At 40.1% G+C, this 26,616-nt stretch overlaps 3 protein-coding genes across 13 annotated transcripts in view; all 3 read right to left on the bottom strand.

The window, feature by feature from the left end:
- Positions 1–2,929: 2,929 nt before the first annotated feature.
- Positions 2,930–6,724, bottom strand: rbm15b (RNA binding motif protein 15B). The gene has a single exon (XM_056759082.1). It carries the CDS (start codon positions 6,516–6,518, stop codon positions 4,095–4,097), a length of 2,424 nt encoding a protein of 807 aa, XP_056615060.1. The 5' UTR covers positions 6,519–6,724; the 3' UTR covers positions 2,930–4,094.
- Positions 6,725–7,183: 459 nt separating this feature from the next.
- Positions 7,184–9,706, bottom strand: manf (mesencephalic astrocyte-derived neurotrophic factor). Its single transcript, XM_056759096.1, has 4 exons — positions 9,512–9,706; positions 8,734–8,861; positions 8,508–8,649; positions 7,184–7,809 (listed from the first exon to the last, which is right to left on the bottom strand). The coding sequence occupies exons 1-4, from the start codon at positions 9,597–9,599 to the stop codon at positions 7,625–7,627; spliced, it is 543 nt and encodes a 180-aa protein (XP_056615074.1). The 5' UTR covers positions 9,600–9,706; the 3' UTR covers positions 7,184–7,624.
- A 601-nt stretch (positions 9,707–10,307) lies between these two features.
- The window catches only part of dock3 (dedicator of cytokinesis 3), a 162,016-nt gene continuing 145,707 nt past the window's right edge, over positions 10,308–26,616 (bottom strand). For 5 of the 11 annotated variants that reach the window (XM_056759059.1, XM_056759063.1, XM_056759062.1 and 2 more), the window contains 23 exons: positions 25,290–25,438; positions 24,836–24,921; positions 24,660–24,686; positions 24,417–24,512; positions 24,256–24,316; positions 24,082–24,175; positions 23,093–23,241; positions 22,430–22,516; positions 22,141–22,245; positions 21,800–21,941; positions 21,323–21,489; positions 21,123–21,209; positions 20,625–20,804; positions 20,099–20,182; positions 19,887–20,003; positions 19,607–19,746; positions 18,328–18,460; positions 17,433–17,514; positions 17,191–17,309; positions 16,971–17,058; positions 16,066–16,185; positions 15,141–15,223; positions 10,308–14,901 (listed from right to left, as the gene is read on the bottom strand). In XM_056759059.1, coding sequence (XP_056615037.1) covers positions 14,323–14,901; positions 15,141–15,223; positions 16,066–16,185; positions 16,971–17,058; positions 17,191–17,309; positions 17,433–17,514; positions 18,328–18,460; positions 19,607–19,746; positions 19,887–20,003; positions 20,099–20,182; positions 20,625–20,804; positions 21,123–21,209; positions 21,323–21,489; positions 21,800–21,941; positions 22,141–22,245; positions 22,430–22,516; positions 23,093–23,241; positions 24,082–24,175; positions 24,256–24,316; positions 24,417–24,512; positions 24,660–24,686; positions 24,836–24,921; positions 25,290–25,438 — 2,975 coding nt within the window. In that variant the 3' untranslated portion in view covers positions 10,308–14,322. Of the gene's footprint in view, positions 14,902–15,140; positions 15,224–16,065; positions 16,186–16,960; positions 17,059–17,190; positions 17,310–17,432; positions 17,515–18,327; positions 18,461–19,606; positions 19,747–19,886; positions 20,004–20,098; positions 20,183–20,624; positions 20,805–21,122; positions 21,210–21,322; positions 21,490–21,799; positions 21,942–22,140; positions 22,246–22,429; positions 22,517–23,092; positions 23,242–24,081; positions 24,176–24,255; positions 24,317–24,416; positions 24,513–24,659; positions 24,687–24,835; positions 24,922–25,289; positions 25,439–26,616 lie in introns of all 11 variants that reach the window. The other 6 variants (XM_056759060.1, XM_056759067.1, XM_056759061.1 and 3 more) reach the window with 4 other exon arrangements.

Here is a 26,616-nt window from a genome sequence, read left to right as displayed (position 1 = left end):
CCGACTCCCAGATACGCCCATGAGCCGTCCACACCCAGGGGATCGAAACGGTGACCCTCATGGATCCAAAATGACAAAGGGAGAAAAGCAATTTTGTAAACAGATCAAACACAAGTATGAAAATGATGCTGTTTACTCACCTTAATGGTTTGTTTTTCCATCAAAAAGGAGAAGCTTCAAGTTGTCTGCCAACCTCCAATACGGACATAAACAAAACATTGCAGTTCCTTTTACTGAGCGAACAAAAATATTTATTCGACAAATCTGAGCCGGAATGAGACTCGTGTGCTTGTAAATAAATAACCTAGTTTGACGTGAGAGCTCACTTAGTAAATGTTTCATGTCCCAGAATGCATTGCCAGAAAAATCTGTTCCATCAAAAAGCAAGCTTTTTTTATTGGTATGAATAGTTTTTTTTTTCCGGTTAGCTGACACACACCTCAGAACAACATGTGACATCTTTTAGCTAGAGACATCAACACGACGTCTTGTAGATAGGATTAATATTATATTCTTCAGTTGAGATGAATTGTGGACATTAATGTATTCAAGAGCAACAGCGCAAACTAAAGCGATGAGACATATGCAGGTCAGACGGGCTGCTGGCTCAGCACACCATGGAAAGATGCTTTGCTAAAAAAGCTTTTCATGTGCCGCTTCAAAGGATCCGTCAATGTCAATAAAGAAAGAGGTGTCTGCGACAAATAGTTTTGACTTGAGAATTCTCTCCGTCTCTCTACTGTGCCTTGAATATTGAGCATATATTTCGTATGAGGCGGATATAAGAATATGAAACGCTCTCAAACATAAGATCAAACTTACAGTATGTTTATTAAACTGTGACCTGTAATTCTTTATTATAATTGGCCACTTATTGCATTAAGCTATCAAAGGTAATAAATTATACGAGGTTGCATTTGTTAACATTAGTAAATGCATTAGCTAACATGAACTTACGTTGAATAGGATGTTGTTACAGTATTTGGCTTGCATTGTTAGTTAATACAAAAACAACAGTTAGGACATTTTTTAGCTCACTAAAAGTAGACACCCTTCCCTCAGCACATGTGAACCAGAGTATGCACTATTCATGTTTGTCAGTAAAATGAAATTTATGATTTTGAGCATATGCCTCCACAGCAAATTATATTTCAGATCGTGGCTAGTAAATTTAATAAAGTTCGTCCAGACTTTTGACTGATAATGTACTTATTTACAATAGACGGTTTCATTGGACATACGCACCAGGCCTGAAGTTAATGTCCGGTCCGTGTTTGTTGATCAGTCTGGCTAATAATATATTTATTTATACTTTATTCAATCTATATTTATTGTATTGTATAATAATTGTTATAAGCAATTTATTGAATTTTATTTTTAAATAATTTTATAAAATAACTAAATTTGTTGAATGGGTTATGTAACTTAGTTGCATTTAAAGTGAACCAAGTAACGGTTCTTCTACTGGTAACCCAAAATAATACTGGCTAGACATACTTTTAACTTGCTAGTTAATGTAATTTATTGTTATCAGAAATAATCTACAGGGACTCTATTCTTTGTGGATGTGTAGCGAAAGTTATGTTTGGAGGAAAAAAGTGCATGCCAGTAACGTTTGTTTATTAGAGTTTCTCAACAGGGGACCCCAGCTGAGACCAATTAAGACAAAATGAGCAGGAAACTACATTAAAAAGATATATATTTATATTTATAATTTGGCCATTTTTATAATGAATAAAAGCTTTTTCAATTTATGTCAAGGTCTAAAATAAATTATTGGGTAGAAATTATTATTGCATATAGTGGGGGGGCTTGGAGTCAAATGGTTTATGTTGTTGATTTGAAACCGTCTATACTCACCCTCACGTGGAACCATACCCTTTTCCCCCTAACAACAAAGAGTAATTTCTGATGAATGTCCATGTAGTCTGTCAAGCTTCAAAAAGGACAACAATAAACACATCATAAACATAGTCCATATAATTCAAATCTTTGCTAAAAATATCATTATCCACGGCAGCTTTCAAAACAAATATGATGCTGTTAGACGAACATTAACATTTCAATTTAGTAACGCCCCTTTTGTCCTAATAAGACATTCTCACCGTCTTCAGTCTACATACAACAACAAAAAAGCCTTGATTCAGGTTCATGAATCACACTTCTCCAGTACACACCATCAGATGTCGGTGGATTGTTAATCACAGCAGCAAGTGCAAACACAAAATTCTTCATAAATGACTGGATTGTGGGAATTACCTGTCAAGAAGAAAGCAGGAGGTCCGGTCAATTAAGTAACCCAAAGGTCTTTAACAGGACGACCTGTCAGAGACATCTATCGCAGGATGAGCCAAATACGGATCAGTGTCAAGTAGTTCACACTACTTCCTTTATTATTAACAAGCCTTATAAAACAACAAGAAACACTTTTTTAGAATTAATACAATTTTATATAGGAAACTGATGCATAAATATCACATGCAATCTTAATTTGCGTTTCAGCACAGGCGAAACTAAATGACTGCTTTCAAGTCAGTGTTAAATGCGGCAACAACGTTCCAGCAAGCGTTTAATATGCACAGCATCAACTCTTATCCCTAGAGCAACATCCCACTTGCACAGCAGGGACTCCTGGATTCATATGTTGGGTTAAACCTCGCATTTTTCTTGGACCACACTGCCACCTAGTGGCTTTAAAGAGGGTCTTCACATTTAGGCCTTATTCGAACTCTTTGTATAAGGGATGCGGTTGCTTGGTTACCACTTTAACCTTCACAACTTTTGTTGGCACCCTAAGATGGAGAGGTAACTATGGAGACAAGACATTGCTCAAGGATGTTAAGTGACGTGTGTTGCCCATTTACCTCCGTTATGACACATCTGAAACGAATTTGAAACGAATTTGACATTTGCAAATAAGGACCAGGAGTGAGATTTAAAACAAGAACATGTTTACTTACAGTTTTGTGTTATACATGGTTTGCATACAGACAGGAAAACAAGAATTTCCTAGAAAAAAGGTGTTACAAAAAGGAGTGATAAAAGAGGGGATATAACAACAGAAGGCAATAAAAACAAAAAAATGACTGTGTTCAGTGCAAAGGTTGTAGTGTTGGCAGACAGGCTTTCAAACACCAATAACTAAAATCTCAAAATAACACTTGATTCGAGCTTGACAATCATCAGGAAACTGAAATGGCTGGACATTTTATAGCTGTTACAAAAGCACCTGTTAAAACCAGCGTTGGCTTAATTTACCGGGTTAAAATGACTTGGCAAGAAGTCATACAAAGGAGGGCAGTCGAAACATGGACAATGCATAAAAAACATTCCTGCATACAAACAAACAGTTACACAAGCAATAGTGTTCGTAATGGTTACAGACTTTAGTGTATTCGGATTGGTACAGTACACGTATAGTCACATGACCTCTGTTAGTATTCCAGGGGCATATTTAAAACACAATGGCATTGCAGTGGGCTCAAAAACAGTGAAGTTCATTTTGTTGAAGAAACCTGATGCGTAACGTGATTTAAGAGGTAGATGCCATATGCCTTCTGGAGTACTGTATATCGCTGACAGCGGAAAAAACACACTTTTATCCAGTTAGTGTAAATGGACAAAGTTATGTAATGTGGGAGACAAGAATTGTTAAATGTGTTAAAAAGCGACGAACATATTATTCTACTTGAATGCAGGTCAATGATTTCATTTATGAAACGAATTTAAAATCGTCACAATTTGTGGATTAAATGCACATTTGTTATGCTTGTATTTCATAAACGCCGCCTGTTCTTACACCCATTACATCAAATTGCAAATAATCCCAAATAATTCTGTCAATTTGCGTTGCATGCCACATTATAAACACATTTTTTAAGAAGACAATGACCCTTACGAACAATGTTTGGTCAAAACGACAGTAAATCACGCTGGTATGTTTGTTGATGCATGTTGGGGAGTTTTTCCATATTAAAAACCTTTCAAAAGTAAATGGAGTGAATGCCATGGAGTTAAAAACACTAAAATCAAAAGGCATAACGTCTGGATGGTTGTGGGAATAAAGTGTTATCTAACGTATTGAAATGGAAGTGTTAAGAGTCTCTAACCACCACAATGACCAGATGCTCCTCCTCAAGTTTTCCAAGAGTTTTCAGCGCAGTCTGGAGATATTGCTGTGAGAAATCGCACGGCGGAAAAGCGTACAACATGCCCCCCATCTCCTTCTCTTTGGGGCCACCAAGAGGCAAACCGATGACCCCGGCCGCCTGCTTGTTCCTGAGGTAAGTCACCAGGTTTCGGAGAAGGCGCTGCTGAAGGCTCGGTTCTGGAGCCGGGGCTTCGCGGTCCACGGGTCCCTGGACAGCAAGGAGCACGGCGTACCCATTCGGGCCGCCCAGTTTGATGCGCCGCGTCACCTCGTCCAGTTTTGGCTGATCCAACCTCAGCCGCTGAGCAATTTTGAGCTGGGTGATCTTGGATCCGCCCGCTTGATTGTCCCTCATGAGGGAATGAAGAAAACTGGCACCGCCTTCCAGCATGTGCATGTTTGTGGGAAAGCAGCTGTTTTTGAGAACAAGAGAACCGCGCCACACGCGACTAAGAGTCTGAGCGTATTCCGAGAGCGTGCTGGGCTTTTTGGAGTCCGTTTTGGATTTTTCCGTTTGAGAGTCGGGGTCGCTTTCGCTTTTGCGATGGTTGCGTTCGGCGTCCTTCCTCGAGTGCGAGGACTCGTCTTGTGCGGAGCGTTCGTCACCGGAGTGTCTGCTTATGTCAGGAGTGTGATCGAGGGGTTCGGAAGTAGAGTCTGGGAGTCGCCCACGGCCCCGGTCCGGGCTGTCCTCCGGGGTGGAGGGAGCTCGTCCGCGTACCTTTGACCTTCCACGCTCCTCTGTGGCACGCTCGATGGGGCTGGGGCTCTTCCGTTTGCGACGCTCCTCCAAGGTTTTCCCCTGTGCACGTTCCAGTTCTCGCTCTTTAATCCAGCGTTCCCGGCTGCGGCTACGACTGCGCGGCCTCGCTCGGCCAAACGCATCCGGGTTTGCCCTCCGCTCCGCCCCTTTTGGCGGACTCCACTCTCGGTCCGACAGGCGGTCTTTTTCCCGTTCCACAAACAAGGGATGGGAGGGTGAACGTGCTCTTGCCCTAAGTTCTCTTTCTAGACTGCGGTGCCGTCCGTAGACTTCGGGCAGGACGTCGAAATGTGGAGGGGGGAGCAGAGGAGGCTGGTACTGTTGAGGGTACGCACGGGTCTCCTCCGCTTTGGCAAAATCTACACGGAGCCTGCGGTTCGGACCACCCAGCGGGAAGCCTCGCATTTGCGTGCAGGCGGCCTGGGCCGCGTCCAGGCTCTCATAATGAATGTAGGCAAAATTATCTCCTTTGACGTAGTCTATGGTGCGAATACTCCCAAAGCGGTCAAACTCGCGGGCTAAAGCGGCCAGCGATGTGTTCGGGCCGAGCCCGCCCACCCACAGCCGGGTCGTCGGATTGGCTTTGCCGTATCCGATCTTAATCGGGTTTCCATTAATCATACGTCCCTGCATGGCCACTTTTGCTCGATGAGCCATATCCAAGTTCTGAAATTTGAGAAAAGCATAAGCACCCCCCTGTCCGCGCGCCGGCCGCTTGATGACCACTTCTTCGATAATCCCATACTTTTCGAACCCCTGTCGTAGTTCCACCTCGGAAATGTTATGATCCAAGTTGCCAATGAATAAATTCCGTGTGGCTCTCTGATCGTCCTCTGGTTTTAAGTCGTCCTCGGGTAGCTGATATGCATACGCACGACTCCTTTCATCCAAGGCGCTATAATAGTCCAAAACTTTTTCCCGACTGAGTCCAATACCATCTACGTAATGCCTTGCTCTCACATCCCTCGTACTACCTCCAGCACCTGGAGAAAGAGACCGCTGTCTGTACGCATACGCAGCACCGTGCACGGACACGTAACTTACGTCAGGAGGTGTGACACTTCGACGCCGCATGTACATGGGTTCAACTTTGAGGGGGCGATCGTAAAGCACCAACCTCGTTTTAGCGTGCCGCGCTTCCCGCGCGTTTTCCGTATGCCGGAAGTTTACGTAGGCGATGCGACCCAGTTCAGGCGTGTGAGAAAGCTTGACGCTCACGTCGCCGAACTTTTTAAACTCGTGAAACAGTCCGTCCTCTATGTGCTCGTCAGAAAGCTGTGAGCCGAGGTTGCTTATAAGTAGTGTCTTGTATTCAAGTCGCGGGCCCACAATGTCGGCAGACGCGGTCTTAACTTTCGGCAAAACCGATGCGGTACGGAGCGGGGCTCGACCCAGTAGTCCAAGTTCGCGGTGATGGAGGCTGTCGCGCTCTTCTCGCGCCCGCGGTTTTTCCCGCTCTCGGCTGCGGCTCCGTTTGTGGTAACTTCGGCTCTCGGCGAGGAGTAGCGCGAGCGGCGGGTTCGCCTCGCGCTCTCGGTCCCGTTCGCGGACGCGTTTGGCGAGCGCCCTGGACGGACTCGCGTCGCGTTCGGCCTGCCGCTTCATTTTACAGTGATGCTCCCCCTGGCAAAAATACAAAATCAGCACCGATGTGAATTCTCACGGCTCCTGGAAACGGTGCACATTCGTGAGGGGAGTTTAATCCAACGCGTGCACGAAAAAAAACTACCGGCGGGATATTTGATTATACGGTTAAAAATAAAGCAACAAACATTAGCGTCGCCGCAGCTGCATCTACTCCGCCATCTTGGACAAAAGGAATGTGCGCGCGCCCGCGGGAGGGAGGAGACGTCGCTGACGTCAGCGCGGATTGCGAGAGAATGATAGAAAATCTTATTTTTCCTCAAAATAACACGTTGAGGAAGCGAATTAGAAAATATTTTTGTTTGCGAGTCTAAAACTGCTTTTCATTTTCAATAGCAGAGAAAATATACTGGCTGAATTACTGCACAAGTATGCTATCCGGTTTTTAAGTATGCATAGTATGCAATAATAATTGCTAGCAACAGAAGTATGCTGTAGTGTTGTCATACGACAATGTTAAGTCATCTGGTTTGTTAATGAATGTGGTAGAAAAGATGCTTTTATGATCTGGCCGAGCATTGTGGTGCATGTATAGAAATTTTATTTAAAAATAAAACATGGTTTAAAGTAAATGTTTACAACAAACGTTTAAGAAAATACAATATCAATAAAATGACAAAACAAAATATTTTTCATCTTTTAATGAAAAAATGAGTATAACCATATTAAACACATTTTACAGCAAAGTCCATTCAAACTGACCCACAGGTCTTGAAGGCAAGACTCTTACCGTGCATGTCATTTAATACGAGTCAACTAGTAAAGCCAATCCCCTCAAAAACAATCTATTTATATATTCAAACTATGCAAAGTGTGTCAAATGATACCATAACATCTGGAGGTAAATGCAGGTCGTGGTGGATCTCATCGAGCCTGTGTCACAGGTTATAAATGAAAAGTTGTATTTGCCTGGTAATGTGTTTGCTTGAATTCACGATGTTGACCCCAGGAGAGCATGGTAAAGTGACAGCACAATGCAAACCCCCACTGTTAGGTGGTCAGTTAGCCGAACCTTCCACCCTAAACGGTTTTGGCCACTGCCTTGGGTCCCATTATTAAGTGCGTGTTTACAGATCTGTCCTTGCCTTGGCCGCGTTAGGTGCGTATTTGGGCATGAGCTCATTGATCTTGCGGATGAAGTCAGATTTCTCCGCACATCCTTTGCAGGACTCTCCCCATTCCTCCAAAATTTTCTTCAGATCTTTCACTTTCAGCTTCTTGAGGTCGACCGTGCTCAAGTCAACTTGTTTATCTAGAAGAAAGGGAAACATGTTTACCACATTGATGGTGCTCATTTTAAAACCAAATGTCTTACTGCATGATTAACACAAAGACAGACGTTTAAACCAGAGGGTGACACCTTTAGGGCTATGATTCTTCGCCAACACACCCTAAATAATTTAGTTATGAGTTGTCTCAAAGTCAAAAGCTCTATCCCATGAGTCTGTGCTATATACATCATCATGCATGACTACATTTAAAAAGCCTCTTGCAACTATTTGGTAAAAAAAATTATCTTGTGTTTTATGATTAGATTTTCATAAAGATGACATACAGAGCAAAACAGCAGTAGTGACAGGCCAATCGTTTTTCTGCATTAAGCTGTTAAGAGGTGAAAGTTCCCATTTGGATCAATTGAAAAACTATCAACAGCCTGGCCTTGTCAATGGATAATAAACACGTTTGCTTTTCAAAATAATATTTAAGTAAAAGAATCATCCGTTTAATTTAGGCTGTTTGGTGTATATGTCATCAATAAATGTTACATTTAATGATAGATGAACATTAAATCGCCCAGCCTCTTTAGATCAGTGGTACCCAACATTATGTTTGCATCGGTATAAAATAATCCATTCAGGAACAGGGCTTGTGAAACTACTACAAAACGGCAGCAATGCATGAAATCAACACGGAAACAAATGTCTCATGCAAATACAATTTTCAACCTACCATATTTCAGTTCACAAATTTGGGTGTCTTTCTTTTTGAGTTTTTCGCAGATCTTGTCTGCTGGCATGTGGTAACTCATGGGTTTGGAAACTTCATTAGTCATTTTTGTAGCTGCATCGCTTGTTGCACCTATATAATAACACTGTACACAAAATAACAAAACAGTTCATAAATGAACAGAAATGATGTACAGTATAGATCTTCATATAGACAAAGACACACTTACAAAGCGGTTTTCTTTCCCTTTGGCATCTTTGCAAGCTTTTAGAAGAGCTTTTTCAATAGAGTCACTGTTGAATTTAACATCATTGTCTTGTAGCGTCTGGTAAAAGCGTTCCAGAAATCCCACACAAACTAGAATGTTGAAACAAAGAAAATGTTAACAATTTAGATTTTTTTTTTACAAAAGCAGTTATCAGTATATCTTTGGGTACGTTTTACGCTACACTAGAGCAACAAACTTCAGATTGTATTAATTTAAAATATTTTTTGACAACTGGACCATTATGTTACTCCAGTTAAATCTGAATTCAGAAACAGATTATTTCATCAGATGTGTCATAACACTGATATCATTACGTAACCCAGTGCCTACAGCATCCTAAATGAGAATTTATCGAGAAAATATAAAATATGTATTATTATACCTGCATACAAAGACAATATTAAGAACAAATTCACCAAATAACGTAAATGCAAGATTTTTAAAATACAAAATGTTATAATATATGACGTTTGTCTTACATTTATAGTATACATGAAAAATATGCTATAAAACAAGTTATATAAGAACTGTGTATATTTATAATTGTAAAAAGTATATATGCTAGCATCACCGAAACTAAATCAATAGTTTATTCAGTAATTCAGAGGAAAAAAAAATCTACAATATAAACGTAAACTACATATACAAACTAAACTTAAGAAGATCAATAAAGTGATATGCGAGATGCTCTTGACAGGGAAGACATGTGTTTATATCGCGAGCATATTAACAAACTCACCATCACATTCTCCATCTTTCAAAGCATCACTGAAGCTCGGCACGAGCGCGAGGGCCAGCGCCACAGAAAGTCCGCTTACACATATCATCGTAAAAGCAAAAAGAGCGTCTAACTACTTAAATATCTTATGAAAAGTACCGGTATGAGCATAAGGATACCGGGCGTACAGCAGTCAACGTACTGATTCAACACAGCTTCCTACAACTCATAAACCCGCCTACTCTCACATCTGATTGGGTAAGGTTACACTCCTCACGATCCTATTGGTTAAATCGTGACGTCACAACACGCACTCTTGTCTAATTGGATGTGTAGTGTTCGTTCAGGAGTGAGTCCAGTTGGCGGCCTCTGATTGGGTGCGAGGGTGAACTCGGAGTGATTACGTGTCGTCTGAATCAAACGCCATCATTGTAGTTCAGTGATTTTTTTTACAAGGTGCTGAATTTATCTGTGCTTGGTCTGATGCGTCGAGTCTTGTGTGTCTGTTTCCTTTTTGTTGTAAATATATTTGGTTTTAAAAATAGTTCACTGTTTTTGTGGCGTCATTACACAAATCAACTCTTTTATAAGTAAATATGCCTAAATATATATATTTTTTTCCAGAAAATAATCTTGATGTTTAAACGATTGCTTCATCAATATTCAGTAAGTACTTGTTTTTAAAATGTATTTCAAAATGGGAAAACTATATTTTCAATACTTTTCCACTAGGGTGTGCTGTTGCATAAGAAAGTACAAACAAATGTTTGTACAATAGCAACATCATGCACCTGAAGAAAAGAAAGCCAGGCAAATATAAGTTGATAAAACATTATCTTTAATATTAGGCATTATTAATGAATTACAAGTCACAGCGGTTAAGTGAGTAGGAAAAAAAAGGTGTATTTACATCTAAAATCCACACCACATTTATTCATGCTAGCACAATATATACAGAAAAAAATACTTGAGAATACTTATACAAAGGTTTTCATATTTCTGCATGGTAAAACGTAACTTCTTTAGATTCTGATGCAAAATACACAAAATAACTGCAGTGATTAGCCCATTGATTTTTTTTTTTAATTTTAACTCGTTTGCATTTTAGTTTTAAAAACACATTTACATCAGAAAGGCAGACAATTAATCTCAGTCTATACATGATTTGTCCTTCTTGACCATATAAATACAAAGCTTTTGAAGGATTATATACACAAAATAAAGCCAGACATGGTGTGGTAAAAACTGTAATGCAGGTCAGTGTTTAGTACCCCTCTTATTCAGTTTTTCTTATGTACAAAAAGTCATTTTTCCAGTGTTACAACTTTGCACATTTGCCAAAAACTATCCATTTCCAGCATACTGCAATATCTTTCTTTCAATCAATGTTCTCAGCAAAATACAGAAGAAAAAAATATTTCATTAGCAAATTACACCTAATGCTGTATATATGAACAAAGTACTGATCGAATACTGAATTGCAGATCATTATCAGGGCAACCTCATCATGTAAAAAATAAAACATCACCCTCAAACTCCATATCCAAAACTTCAGCTTTCCTCTACTGAGATATTAAACATGTAAATATGTACAATTGTTTTTACATGATGTTTTGTGCCAAATGAGTAACCGGTTTAAATGAATTGTGATTATATGTTTAATGCTTTTTTTATTATTTTTGGGCTTGAATACGCAAGCAAAATTATGATTTTGGTGGATGAGTACAAGACACACAGTATCCGTCAGTCAATATTTACATGCAAAATGTCTGGAAAGCCATAAGAAGAAATGTTGAAAACAATAAATATCAAAAACCAATGCCTTTTTGTTATCCGTGCTGATTTTCACAGAATGGGCCATCCCGGGACACACATAAGCAGTTTACACTCTTTCCTATTTCACACGATCTTTGCATAGATTGCAGTTCCATCCCTGATCACTCGATATTTAATGTATATAAAAAATAATTATTAAAATGATTGAAGGGTAATCCCAATAACTATTACAAACTAATTCGTAAACCATATCTGTATGTCTTTAAAATGCAATTTTTTACTACAAATCATCAGCTTGGACTTAAAGAAATGGCATTTGGATATTTAAATTGGAGATACGAGGTTAGTAAATGGTTACGGGATAATATTATGTGTTGCATGATAGATTCTCAGGTTTACAAAATGCCCCTTATCAAAACATACACTTGTATTGAATTTGCTTGGCCATAAAAAATAAGATACGATATGCCATTACGTTAACATGCATTTGACACTGTACATATCTCTCGATGACCATTACAGTGTTCATATTACAAAAGCGCACATAAAAAACTTGTAGATTTAATAAACACTTGCCATTACCCTTTGATAGGGGACTAGCATGGGACTGAAGTTTATTTCATATGAGCATTATGATTTTTCTGTATACTTTGTGTTTGCATGCCAAACTTTTAAAAGACTTCATCGTATTTCCCAAACGCCAAACATAAAGTCTAAGTTACATGAAGCACATTGAACAATAACCCATAAACTATTAACAATTCATATGATAATGCCCACACACAAAAAAACTGTCAAAATAAATTTTGGTCCTAACCAGGTCCTAACCAGATGTTACTCTTCCAGATTGCAATTAAACGTGGCAAAACAACACAACTACAGCCATATAGTGTTAATTTAACGTTTAATATACAGTTATGTAGAGCATGACTGTAAACCAATGAGGTTTCAATTTGTATTGGTATAGAAAGCATGTTGGGTTCACCCTGGTTTATGTGAACGATGTGCCAACTATTTTTAATTAAAAGATGAAAACTGAACCGAAAGCCCCGTTCAGACCGACAGCGGCTGGCAGCGACAGAGAGACGCGATCTCATTCATTTCAATGGGAGCTTGGCTACTTCCAGCAACACGAGCAACAGTGATTATTGACGACAGAAGTAGGCGACAGTCTGAACACAGCGTAACGCCTGCTTGAAAAGTCGCTAGCTTAATTAGCACATTTAATAACAGATTAACAACGGCATCACATCATATTTGCACTAACTTGGCTGGAAATGATTGGTTCTTGGAAACACTGCTTTGTATGGGCAAATCTCTTTCATTCTTTCGATTTGTTCCTGTCCCGGAAAAGCAAGACAGTTAGGTTCATAAAAAATCACTAGTTTTGTTGCTAGGTGCTTGTTTGAAAGCACGTTGCTAAATCTAGTGACCTGAACTCGTCATTTCTGGTTAAGACATGGTCTCAAAGGCCATTCTTGATTTTTACTTAAAAATGATTTTGCTATTGCCAAGCATGTTTAGGCTTTTACGACAATTCAAATCTATTCAAGTCCAAATAAACCCAAGGCAAAAAATATTATCAGTATCGTGACGTAACGTGAATTAATGTTGAGAATGATTAGATAGACAAGCAATGCCTCTACCAGACCTTCCTTCAAGTGACAGATGACAATATCGTGACCACCATTGTAGAGAACATGCAGAACTGTACATATAAATGAGCTCTTAAAATAACACGCACTTTCAAGTCATCAAAAATTGTTACACAGGTATCGAGTGCGAATCCATCAGCAGCTGAAGGACTTGACGTCCATAAACACATCAGTGCAACATAAAACACACACACTCATAAATCTTTGCTTCCAGCCTCCTAAACATACTATATAATCTTTCAAAGCTATATTTATGATATAATCTAAGCTGTATTTATTCTCTCTCTCACTTTTTTTATTTTACTATACAATTATATTAAAGTCTTGGAATTTTATAACAGCTCTATCTAAAAATATAAACTTTTTATGAAAACTGTCAACTCAGAGGAACGGAAATCACATCCCAAAGAAACCTGCTGAGACCGAAAGCTGCTTTACCGTAAGGAGACATCTAGGAAATGGCTTTGATATAAAAGCTCTTTGAATGTTGTGTTATTATCATAACGGGATAGTAATGTTAGGCGAGGCTGACTTGCTTGCGAGGCATGACAATATTGTGGGTGTAATGAGGCTTTACGGAGATTGTTAAAGCCTTTTAGTGTCAAATCAGTGCAGCTTCTCTCTGGAGAAGCTTCTCGCAAACATGCAGGAGGTGTTTTGGGACGGTAATGAAGTTTTGGCATGTTGTTTCTGACATTGTGTTGACACACTTTAAATGCACTTGAAAAGAAAAGTGAATATCTTGTCAAGAGAAGAAATCATGCTGAAATGATCTTCAAAGAACTTCTATAATCACTCATATGTTGGGAAAATGCAAATCAAGGTAGTGCCTAAAGCTTAAGCTGTTTGACCACCGCTAGCATCATTTAAAAATATATGTGAATAACTAATAAGGTTTTGGTGGCCTAAGGATAAGTGCTTAAGTGCAACCCCGCCGGAGTGGAAAAGTGCTTCCTGGCAAGGTTTGACAACACTATTATTTCAGTAACACAAGGTTTTGATTGTAAAACAACTTCAAAAGAGATATAGGCCGATCATTTTTCCATCTAGTACATGGCAGATTACCCTGCCTACCAGTTAAATCATGTGATCATTGTGCTTCCTGTACCATCTGAGCATATCTTTCCATGCCATCACATATCTGGGTTATCACAGCCGTGTACATATGCTTTGGGCATACAGGTCTGGGCTATACGAGCCCGTTGAACACCCGCAAAACATAAAAATCTCACTAGTTTGGAAGCTCAGCAACATGGCAAGCACTTCTGAAAAGCTTTACACTATATATATGGGAAGAATAGGGGAAGTTTCAAACCAGTTCCTTCGGGGCGTCAACATTCCCAGAACCCAAAAACACATCAACAAAATCCAACAGTCCAGGCAAAACATAATTTTTTTAATCTATTCTTCGCTGATTCCATGTTCCCAGGCCACTTTAGCTTGTGCTTCCTTGTTGGTGAGCAGAGGCTGCGAGATCTTGCGTGGCATGGGCCTTGGAACCGGCCTTAGGTCCTCTTCAGGGATGCATCCTTCCCTCAGGTAGGGTTTGGGGGGAAGAGCAGGTGCAGGGTCGTGGTGATGATAATGGGGGTGGGTGATGTGAATTGCGTGTGGATGGTGGTGGTGAAGGTGCATGTGATGGTGACTATCTGGGGGTACTCCCGGGGTCACGCCCAATGGGGCTGAGTGACTGCGGCACGGAGCGGGCTTGAGAGTGTCAAGAACCTCGGGCTCGGAGACGCTGTAGCGCACGGGGAGGTAGGGGCTCTCGGCTTCCTCAGTGTCCGTGGTCCAAGCCTGGCTGCTCGGCATGGAGTCCATGGTGTCGGCTCGTGCCGGAGGCTCGGAGGAGGACTGGCCGAAGTTGCTCTCGCTCAGGGAGGAAACGCCACTGCTGGCGCTGCCAGAGAGCGTGGAGTTACTGCCATCCAGGCCTGATTGTGGACTGGTGGGTGAGGCAGGTATAGGGTGCAGGGGAGACTGGTGAGGATCAGAAGTGAAAGGTTGTTATGTATATACTTTCACGTCAAAACCTTTCTACCAAGAACATCAAGATTATTTATTGAAAACCAAGTATATCCAGAGCCAGACTCAAGTATATTTCAACTCAGGGTGACATTTGGGGTCAAGGCAAGGAATCTCAATGCAAGGCTTCTCATATACTAGCGGGAACATGCACGAAACGGGATAAGCATAAGACACATCTAGGCGCAGGATACCTTTCTTAAGGAGCGCGCAGGGAGAGCTGGAGGGTGTTCGCTGGTCTGGTGGTGGAAGGCATCAAAGTGCATCGAGAAGTGTCCTAAAGGGGGAGACACAGGCGGACAGAACACGGGTTGGAAAGAGGACACGCCACAGGCAGATCCACACACACGTGCATGCACACACACTCAGCGAGCGCTATGAAGGACACTTTCTGAACTTAGCTGATGTTCAGAGCAGAATGATGACTGGGAGGGAAACAGGGTGGAAAGGGACCTAGTGGTCTGGATCATGTGATGACATGGGATTGTTATCATTTGTCCAGACAAGATAAACAGATTTTGTGCATGGTGCTAGCAACGCCAAGGTCATGGTTCGACCCCAGGGATTGCACATTCTCAATAACAAATGTGTAGTAAAATGCAATTTAAGTCGCCTTGGATAAGTGCCTGCCAAATGCATAAACGTAAATGTAAATATCTAAGCTGTATTCCGTGCCAAATCTCACTCTATATCGCCACCTCTGTATGAAACATACAATTGCAGGTAACTTTACATAAGGGGTAATTTGAAATGATGTCAAGATCAACTTTTAAAATATGTTTGGCTTACCGTTGTGAATCTTGGTAAGATTTTTGCTGCTCAATTGATTTTTGTTTACTTTTAACCAATTATTCCAATAATTCAAATTTTGGACCCACCTTGTATTGTTACAGAGTTCCACTTTAAACTGTGTTTAAAAACCACCTAATTCTACATTCTGTTGGTCTCAACCTTAAGTACTTCCTCACAGTTCATGCATATTGTGGCAGGTTCTTGTTTCCGAGGTTTCATTTATCAGGTAGACACACCATAAACTTTTACATCTTATTTCAATTCATTCCAGAAGTAAAAGAAACACCCTTAAGTCTTTCTTTGCACATATACACACTGCTTTCTTACCGGGAGGGAGGGTGCGGGGGGGTACGGGCGGTCCCATCACACTCCCCACATGAGCAGAGAGGAACGGGAGAGTGTCCCTGGTGCCACTGTCCAAACTCCAGCTGCTTGGAGCAGTCAACACTGCGAGAGAGAAAGAAGAGAAATGACCATCACAATCCACTCACTTGTGCTGACCTGTTGGATCTAAACCTGAATGTCACGTTTCTCAAGAAGTCCTGCTCTAAATACCAGAATGGGTAGTCTTGAATGTTGAAACAAGGATCAAGCTGGCTCCTTAAGTAGCACAACAAACTAGATCAATACAAAAAGTGTTGGTTGACTCTACTGGAGGGTAATACTGGTGGACCAAGTACAATGTACACATATTGATAGACCAGCTAGACCAAAACCAAATCAGCACTATCCAGGCAACATTAACATCTTGAATTTCCAAATAATCTGCAATTCCCACTGATTCAGGATCTGTGAGGGCAAAACATAAGCCACAGCAAATGCTATCCATCTAATTTCGAACACGTAGTGATGTTTACATCTAAAGCGGCAATCTGTATCTTTTGACTCTCTATCAGCATCTCTGTTTGAAACACAAAATTGTATGTTGCTTTACATACTCAAATTATTATTTTATGTGGGAAAACAGGATGGCATGTTCCCTGAAATTTGACCCGACAGCTGAATAAATCATTATTCATTTTCAACACATGTCCTTGCTCATTAATAGTTTTTTGTTTATTAGATAAAAACCTATAACCTGCAGCTTTAATGACTTGAGTTTGACAGTCCTTAAAGACATAATGGCATTGACTTAAACCATATTGTCACCTCTGGCTGTACAGGTGATTATGGGATTGTGGAGGAGTAGAGTGGTACTGTTGGTTTAGAGAATCATACACACCCAGTCATACCTTTATCAGCCACAGAGAGATTCGGGTCACTGCAGGGTTTGCAGGGGCCAATGACCTGATGGTACAAAGCCCTCTGGTGATTGGTCGGCTTTAAGGAAAAAGCAAAAAAATACTAATGCATATGATTTTAACAGTCATCTTCTGGCCATTCAATCTGAAACATCCTTCATCATTGGTTATGGGTGTGTAAGACATTAATAAACTGGGTTTTGAGGCGGACCTGTCCATTCTCAGTGAGGTTAGGGTACAAGGCGCTGCTGGGACGGTCCCTGTGGGGCGGCAGAAGCATCAACATCTCTCGATTGTGTCTGTATCGGTCAGGGAGTGATGGGGACCCAACTGAAGAGGGAAAAATTTAACTCACTGGTGAGACATCATGAGATCATGACCCTAAACGTTTCTACATTAGTGAACATACTGACTGTCCATCCACTAACTTGATTTTCAGATGTTGGTGCTCACCTCTGATGCTGGTGTGACCTGAGTTGATCATCTGAGACGGAGCCGAATGAGTCGAGCTCAAGCTGGATGATGATGGACTAGGCTGAAAATATTACACAGGGTGAGATACAGATGCCTTTGTAGCATGTAACATACAAACCTGAGATAAAACCAATTTTAATGGTTATATACTGCCATTGCAATGTTAAATGTGTCATTCCTAAAGCGTTCTCAATGTGTGTTAACATGCTGATAGGCATTTGCTACAATTTTACAGTATTGCCGATTGCTAGGCCACTGCTTAGAGGGATGCAAAGCAGTTTCTAGGGTGTGCCTAGGTAGTTGCTATGATGTTCTGATCAGTTCCTAGGGTATTACTAGACGGTTGCTATGGTGTTTCCTTTGGTTGGATGGCAGAGTTCTCAATTGTGTTTCAATTCACTCTGATGTTTCTCCAAAAAAAACTTTTTTAGCTTGTTTTCTTAATGGTGACATTGGTAAGTTTTCTGAATCTACTCATTCACTAAGTTCTGTCATCACTTACTCACTCTCAGGTAGTTTTAAACTTGTATAAATCTGCTTGTTCTGCTGAACACAAAGAAAGATATGTGGAAGAACGTTTGTAACCAAATGGTTCTGGGCACTTTTGACTACCATTATATGAAAAGAAAATTTCTATGATAGTCAATGGTGCCCAGAACTGTTTTGTTCCCCACATTCTTCAAAACATCTTTCTTTTTGTGTTCAACAGAACAGAGACATGAGCACAGGTTTGGATCAACTCAAGCATGAGTGAATGATGACAGAATTTTGATTTTTGGATGAACTGTTCCTTTAATGCTATGCTCTACGATAAAGGGAATCACACAAGTGTCCTGGACCAAGAAAACAGTCCCGAAGAGTTCCTGTGGCACACCTGCATGCGGTAGAGGTCCTCCGGGTGCTCCATCATGCCGTCTGTCAGGATGAGCAGGTTTCCTGTCTCACTGGAGGTGTGAGAGGAAAGAGAAGAGGAGGAGTGGCGGATAGAGCCCAACACATTCAGAGGGCTGGACAGACAGACAGACAAACAGATACATGCAGGGATGGAGTGACCATAAAGAAAAGGAGAGAAAAGAGGCAAATAATGGCAGGAGCAAGAGGAGGTGTTCAAATATGAGTTATGCAGTGGTGTAGCATGCAGGGATGTGAAGGTGAGTCGTGATAATTAGAGTAAAAGATGGAGGACAAGAGAGAGAGGTTCGTAGGTTGGTAAAACAAACCGTATTCAAGAGTGATACAGGCAGTCGTGCAGGTATTAATGAAACAAAACAACATTGGAAAGATGAGAAAAAAAGGATGTTAACATGCATACAGATGCAAACATTTGAGGAAAAGTGACAGCAGAAAGAGAGAGAGACAGAGAGAGAGAGAGACATGTGAAAGATGTGGTGGAACAGAGGTTTGCGTGTTCAGAGTGGGTGGCATGACTGTGTACGCGTGTTTATGGGGAATCCACAGTCAAAAAGGAAGGACTATGTCTTTGGCTAAAGCTCTTTAACCCAAATACATGTGTGTACACATAAACACACACAGACACTACACATACTTATTACAATACGATATATGGAGCTTAAAGTGCTAAACAGGAAATAAATATTAAAACTAAATGAAAGGCTGAGGCTATACAAAATGCAATACAGAAAATAAAGATTGAAAACTTTCATTTATAAAAATTGGATGTTAAATATTAGTATGTAAAAACCAAAATTATAGACAACTGTCCAACTATATTTGAAATCCATACTTAAATCTCAAAATCTAGTTAGGAAATGAATAGCATCGGAGTCAAAAATAGGTAATGTGCTTGTTTTCCGTTAAACCAAAATATAAACACAAAATTTTTACTTATTATACAATTAATAGTAACATTAAGGATTTTACAAGATTATTTATATATCACATTTGCACAGAATTTAAATTTGGATAGAATATCTAAAAATGAAACGCAAATAATACATAGTATTATAATCTAGTATCGTTGCATCTCTAATTTAAAGTATCATTATAACGTTTACCATAAAACTGGTTGGTTATGTAAATAAATCGTTTTGATTATAAATAATAAGGTGATTATTTTAATATTACAATTGTATTGAGCTATCAGCTGATTGGTTATTATGTATGTTTGTGTTTATGCACTCATGTGTACTCACCTGTGTCTATGCATGAGTTTTATACTCTCAGGACTCATGGGACTGTGGGTGGCGAGGATACTGCGTGGGGTGCTGGCCCCTGAGCAGGCCGGGCTCAGTTTATCCAGACCGGGCAGGCCCTGCAGGGCCACATAGAAACACTACTCTGAATATTCACACTGTCTGCGCTGAGACCCACACATACTTAAGAAGTCACTTAACAGATCTAAAGATCTCACGTTGAGTTGAAAACAATTTTTATAAATGTATAAATGAATAAGAAGCAGATGTGAGGTCTCACATGACAAAGACTGCTCCTCATCATCTGGAACTGATCAATGAGTTTCTTGTGCAAGGGACGCATTTCCGGATGCACCAGTTTCTCATGGACCGCCAACCCAACGCTCAGGACATGAACCTGTCGAGTTATTTATGAAGTGAGTTTATTAGCCAGAAAATTAATAAAACTCAGTCAAAAGCCGTGTTGTTGAACTGAAGAGTCAGTGTGTTTACCTGTTCTTGCATGAGATCCTTGAGCTGGGTGATTTTCTCCGTATCTTCAGGGTGACTGCTAATGTATTCTTTATCGAAGAAAGCCTGCACAACATCAAGCATAGAAGCACTGTCAATTTCTTGAACCTAAATGAATTTTTTCACTTGAATGTATTTGATGTTTCATGATCAATTAAGTATTATGAAAGCTTCAATTTTCATAGACGATATAAAGAACAGCCCAATGAAACAATGTTTTTTGTTTCAAACTCCAAAAATGTAAAAGCTTTTAAACTTGAATTCTCAGAAGTGCCTGCTTATTTGATCTTTAAACAACCCATTTTTTTATATAAAATGTGATTTATTCCTAAGAGAAACTTATTCTAACAAAGAAGGTGATTTTTGGTTTTGGATCACATTTTTTATATTGATTTGTAATACAGCTATGACTTTATACATATTACTACAGTAACAGCCACGACTTTAAGTTTCTACCGTGGCTTTAGGCTTCAAAAGTGCCAACTTTTAATCAAATTCTGACACTCACTTCCTGGTATCTGGCGATTCCGCCGTTGACAGCCGCGTCAATGACTCCGTTGAGGCACATGCTGAGCAGGTTTACGTTTCCGTGAAGCTGCTTGTGTTGGTATTGGCTGATCAGGGTACGCAGCTCCTGGTTCTTATTTTCTACCACGTAAATGGCGTTCTCGAGCGGACTCACTTCAATCTACATAACACATGTAGACATACATTATACAATTTGCTTTGATTGTAAATTCAGATTTTCTCATATTTTTATCAAATTCGGATATTTTATTTAATCTATTTTTAAATTAAAAAATAGATTGGAAGAATATAAGATGTTTGAATTTTGATGGTGTAACTGGTCGACAAATTACACGTTTTTTTAAATAGTCCAAATTTATATTCAAATTAATACAAACTCTTCAGATATTTTTTCGAAACTGACTGCCAAGTCCTGGAAGTCTAAAGATATTTGATGTAAATCTAATTATTTTTATAGTAATGTTGTTGGACTACTCACCAGCTCTCGTTTCTCCACCTCGAACCAACGGGAGATCCCGGGCAGAGGATGTGTAAGGATGAGTGTAGTCCGCTCAATCCAGAGACTCTGAAAAACAACACAGTGACATCACACAAAAATGAACAAACCGGATGTTTCTTCCAAACAGCAGCAGGAGGTTTTGTTACAGCATTGTTTTCCAGTACATTTGATATGTTCACCTTAAATTCGTTCTCCCTGTCTTTTAGCCCCTTGTGGAAAGGACGGTCGTAACGAAATCGTCGGACGTTATTGACTCTGTAAAAGCTTTTGATGCGGTCTGGCACGCGTTCCATCTGCAACACGTCAACATTTTCTGAGACTGGTGTTACCGCATAGATCTGTAGGTCTGTGGGGCTTTATAAAGGAAATACCAGCTTGCAGGTTTTTGAGCAAATTGAAATTGTACTGCAAAACTACCAAAGCTTTAAAACGTAATATGAATATCTGCTGAGAAAAAGTTACACAAAGTTACACTTAAAAGTTACAAGTCACTTTTAATCTACTACACTGGTTCATTCATTGGTGTCGAGGTATTGAAAATTGCAAGTCACAAAGTCATTCAGCCTCTCCTGAATCTCAAAAAAAGTAATTTTACTCTCCCTGATTCCTCCACAGGCCCCACAACCATATGCAATTCTTATTACAGAGAAGGATACACTGGGCATCACCCTGTAAAATGGACTCATCTGGTTGATTCGGGTGTTGCATGGCAATAGCTTGTGGAAATTCTCCCAGCATTCTTTGCTGAAAGGCTTCAAGTCTCTCATAGTCATGACCCCGGCAAACAAACTCCTTATTCTGCGTGGAAAGAAATAAAATACAGATAAAGAGCAAGACCTGGAATCTTATAATCAAAGTTAAGCACAGAAAATGGCCTTACATTTTTTATGTTTTGAAATAAATATGAATGAGAGTGTATATAATATGTTTTCCTTTCATCTTTAGAGTTTATGAGACAGAACAGAACAGAATATTATATAATATTTTATTCACTCACCCTGAGGAAGAAGGGAAATTTTCGTCCGTAAAATCCCACCCTAAAAAACTCGGGCTCAAGTCTCTGCGTCTCCATGATGTTGTCATAATATGCGGCTTCCATTTTCTGCATAAAAATAAATCTTTAAATATTCATTTAAAATTTGGGATTAGGATTTGCTCCTTCCTCATTTTAATAATCCAAAACATTATAACAGCACATCAGTAGAAATTAGGTTCACTGAAAGTGTTGTTATATAAAATCTATTTATAAATTCACATATACACAAAGAATAAAAAAAAATGCTGACCCGTATCCAGCTGAGACTCTGATAATCATAAAGGGACTCGTACTGGAAGGCTAGTTCTCGGCACAAGGGTATGCCGTACTCCCAACACTGAAATCATATAACATCAAATTTGTTGTACAATTAGAACTAGATTTGCATTTCTAGAGGAAATAGCAGCACTTCAAGGCACAAAGGAATAGCGTTAAATTTTAGAGCTGGATTTAACTGTAGCCACAGACATCTAAATTGTTGCAATGTAACAGTATCTAAAGATCGTAAAACTGAAAAGACGAGTGCTGCACTATTAATCATATTTTGATCGTGATCATCGTGATTTCTGCCTTCCGTAATTCATAAAGTATAATCGTGGCAATGTTAATGTGTTAATAGCACCCACAAAACATAATCATGATAAACTCAGAAATTGTTCATGCGCATGATTGATAGAGAGTTTTGAAGTTGGCGCAGAAGTACAACAACGACAGATTATAACATGTATTCATTGAATCTTAAGTGTATGAAATAGGTGGGGAAAATCAAAATTTAACGTATAATTGTGATTATTAATGTTCAACGCAAAATAATCGTGATTATCATTTTGTGCAGCCCTACATATCACTATTTAGTATTCTAATAAATTTAAGTAAGCTAAACAGATAAAACGAAACATTTTAAACGCTATACCTTTCCCTTGTTGAAGTAGTGGATAACTTTACGACAGAGACCCTCTTTGCGATGCCATTCACTCTGTGCAGGATAGTGTAGGAATTCTCGGAGAGGTCTTTCCTCCCAGTGTAGCAGCTCCCAGTAGAGCAGAAGAGTAAACGCCGCCTCTATGAAACAGAACAGATTGGGCAGTTGAATTACTCTCGAGTTAGAATTTTCTCACCTGACAGAACATGTATAAAATCACAAGTTCAAAGCCCCTATAAAACACATAAAATGTTTGAATAAAATATGGAATGTGATGAAATCGAATGTCCATTTAAATCCTACAGAAGTCGTTTATTTTTCTACTTTCATAATAGATCATGTCTGCTGGTTGTAGACTACATTATCCCTCTTTCAAAGAAAACAAGCAAACAATTTGGTTTCAAAATTTGTAAATATAATATTAGACATAATAATCAGGTATAGCTATATTGAATTTATTTTTGAAAGTCACCGTGAACCGAAAGTTGTGATCGTCTTAACTTCCATACTCTGATGTGTATCAAAGTGAAACGGAATATAAATTAGAGGGAGTGGAATGAGTTTTTTAATACGAATTGATTGGAACATGGAAAGCTAGCGTTTCTTTTTTGAAATAGAATTGCAAGAATTGAATTTTTGAAGTAGACTTGGGGGCCATTCAGGGGTCTTTGCATCTAAAAACGCTCAGGGATGTTTTTTAAACACAGTATAGAACCAACGGTCTTGAGACATCTCCGCAATTATGCCATGTCATGCTAAGCTCGCAACGCTTGCCCCGCCTCCAGGTTCTTCTCATTGGTCTAAAGCTTTGGAACTGTCATTGATGAGCAGCTCTGTGTGTAAAAGTTGAACTTGGAATAACAGACCTCGGGATGTCACGACTAGCCAATCAGAATCCAGTATTCCAGAAAGTCGTGTAAAAACAGACAATGGTGAGAATTATGAGAACATTTTCAATTGGATTGATGAAGGCGTCTCACCTGTGTAGTTTTCAGCCTGCAGGTGCATGTCGCACAGCTTGTGAATGTATCGGATGTACATCTCCTCCTTGTTAATCTCTGACTTGTAGAAATTCTAAAACACAACAGCAAATATCACAACGATGTTAATGCTAGAATTAAAACTCATCTTTGAGTTTAAAGGACAAAACTTACCAACAGGTTCACAGTGCAGCCTATTTTCTTGTTTTCAGTTTCATCACCTTTCATGCAATCCCTGTCGACACAAGAAACAAAAGACGTATTAATGGCTATAAATAATATAGACTCTTTAAATTTTTTCCATAAATACACAATACAAGACGTGTGTTTAATACCTGTAGTCAAGCAGTCGTTCCATTAATCGTGTGACAGACGTGACGAATGAAACGCCCGTTTCCCTCCAGGTCTCCTGCTCTATCTTCTCCAGCAGACTGTACATAAACAGCACACAGACACATATGTGTGAAAGCACTTCACATGTTGTTCGTAAAAAAAAAAAAACCTTTTAATGGCACGCAGACTCTCTCTGGTGTTATTAGTGTCATCTGATTGGTTGAACAAGGTTAGTGTCATCTTACCTGGGGTACGGCCCAAAGAGTTGTGTTCTAAATATCCCGCAGCACAAGGCAAAGCAGAGACACTCAGATTATAACCAGAGCATTACAAAAACTGGTGTTGAAGGTGTGTGTCGGACTGGAGAGGGAATGTGTGTGTGTGTGTGTGCGTTTGTGTCCGTGTACGTGTTTGTACTCACAGTAAACTGAAGAGTTCTCTGTAATTCTCGTCTCCTTTGCCTTCAGACACCAGACTGTCAAGTTTGTCAATCAGTTCTGCCTCCACCTGTAAACATCAACAGAATTAAAATTAGATACACTAACAAATTATGTAGATTGCAAGATAATTTAAGGAAGATTCCACCCAAGAAATATAAAGAAATGTTCACATGATTGTATTTTGGTACCATTTATTAAAATCTAAACTGCATGTCAAGATCCAAAAAGCACTATTAAAGAAGTGCATATGTTCTGGAAACATCCATCTTTATTTTATGTCTCCTGCCACCATACAATACCTTTGTAAACTGTCAGAGAAGTGAAATATTTGCAACCTGAATATATGCAAATTCTAACCAAACAGTGAAAGAATAGTAATTTTAGGGTGAAATGTTCCTTTAAGAGAGACAAAAAAATATCTTAGATATACTGGACCTGTTTAAAATTGCCGTTCTTTCGCTGTTCCCAGTCCATCATGTCATGGAAGATGGGGATCATTATATTTCGGACTTCATTTTGTGGTACAAGAGTCACTCCCAAAAACGGCCCAATCATTCCCGGTATGAAGTGGATTTTATTCTCACCTGAAAAACAACAACACTGACTTAGGCTGCTTTAGTCTTTAGCAGTGATTATTGAAATCATTATAAAATTCTGGTGACACTTTTACTAGATTTGTTACGTTTATTAATTTACTCACATCAATATCCAAGCAACAAATGCTGAAATTAAGTTGTTTAGTTTGATCAGGGATTTATAACTTTTAAAAAATAGGGGCAGTTCCCTTTCTGTCGGTCTCTCGACGTTGTGTCGAGAACGACAGATGGGGTTCGCCCTTGTGAACACATCAACTCTGACTACTATAGAAAAGGCCAATGAAATTTGGCGAATGAAATTTGCATGCCGGTCTCCGCCCCCAGGATGTCCGGTATAAAAGGAAGCCGGCGTGCAGCATTCATTTACCTTTTGTTATTCAGAGCCTTCGCTCATGACTACAAACAGAACGAATTCTATGAATTCTTCTTCTTCTACATTGCTGGATCTACGACGTAGAGCAGCGGATCGTCCCTACCTGCAGCGACCTTCCCCTGGGCGTCTCGGCGGTTCCGGAGGTGTTAGAGATTTTTTCTAAAAAGGTCCTTTTCAGGACTGAGCATTCTCCAGCGCGGCATGTCCCGCTGTTCTCTTGGGTGCGGCACCCTCATCGAGGAGGGGGATAGACACGATCGCTGCATTAGGTGTCTGGGCGTCCAGCATCAAGTAGGGTTCGTTGACACATCATGCCCGCACTTCGGGCAGATTGTCATTAAGAAGTTGTGGTCACGTGTGGCTGTCTTTCTACAGGAACCAGCCACCATTTCGTCTTCTAACCTGGCTGTGACATCTATGGATACGGCCCCGATGACCACCCACATTAGCAGCGTTAGTGATATGGGGAATTCTGAGAACGTAAACCCGCCAGCCAAGTGCTCACGGGCCGATCGCACTCCGATTCGCTCTTCTGAACGTTCCCCAACCGGCAGAGGCATAACGTCCGGATCCTCAGGCACACACTCGGAAACTATGTGAGACGTAGATGAGATGTCTCTCGCAGCATCGGAGGGAGACTGGCATCAAGACTCTGACGAATCCGAGCTCACCCCCAGCGGTCGAGTTCAGGAGGAAGCAGAAGTGTTGTCATCCGTGCTAACCCGGGGATACGTGGTTCCTGAGGTCGGAGCGTGGTGCAAACCGCGCCCACCCCGCGCCCACCCCTGGGTTC

Source organism: Triplophysa dalaica, chromosome 10 (assembly GCF_015846415.1).
Source record: "Triplophysa dalaica isolate WHDGS20190420 chromosome 10, ASM1584641v1, whole genome shotgun sequence".
NCBI lineage: Eukaryota > Metazoa > Chordata > Actinopteri > Cypriniformes > Nemacheilidae > Triplophysa > Triplophysa dalaica.
This window is presented reverse-complemented; position numbering and strand designations above follow the sequence as displayed.

Coding starts and splice junctions, on each gene's coding strand:
- rbm15b (XM_056759082.1), bottom strand. CDS start 6,518: ATGAAGCGGCAGGCCGAACGCGACGCGAGTCCGTCCAGGGCGCTCGCC.
- manf (XM_056759096.1), bottom strand. CDS start 9,599: ATGATATGTGTAAGCGGACTTTCTGTGGCGCTGGCCCTCGCGCTCGTG. Junction 8,650..8,733: donor AAGGGAAAGAAAACCGCTTT/GTAAGTGTGTCT, acceptor TTTTGTGTACAG/TGTTATTATATAGGTGCAAC. Junction 7,810..8,507: donor AATTTGTGAACTGAAATATG/GTAGGTTGAAAA, acceptor CCTTTCTTCTAG/ATAAACAAGTTGACTTGAGC.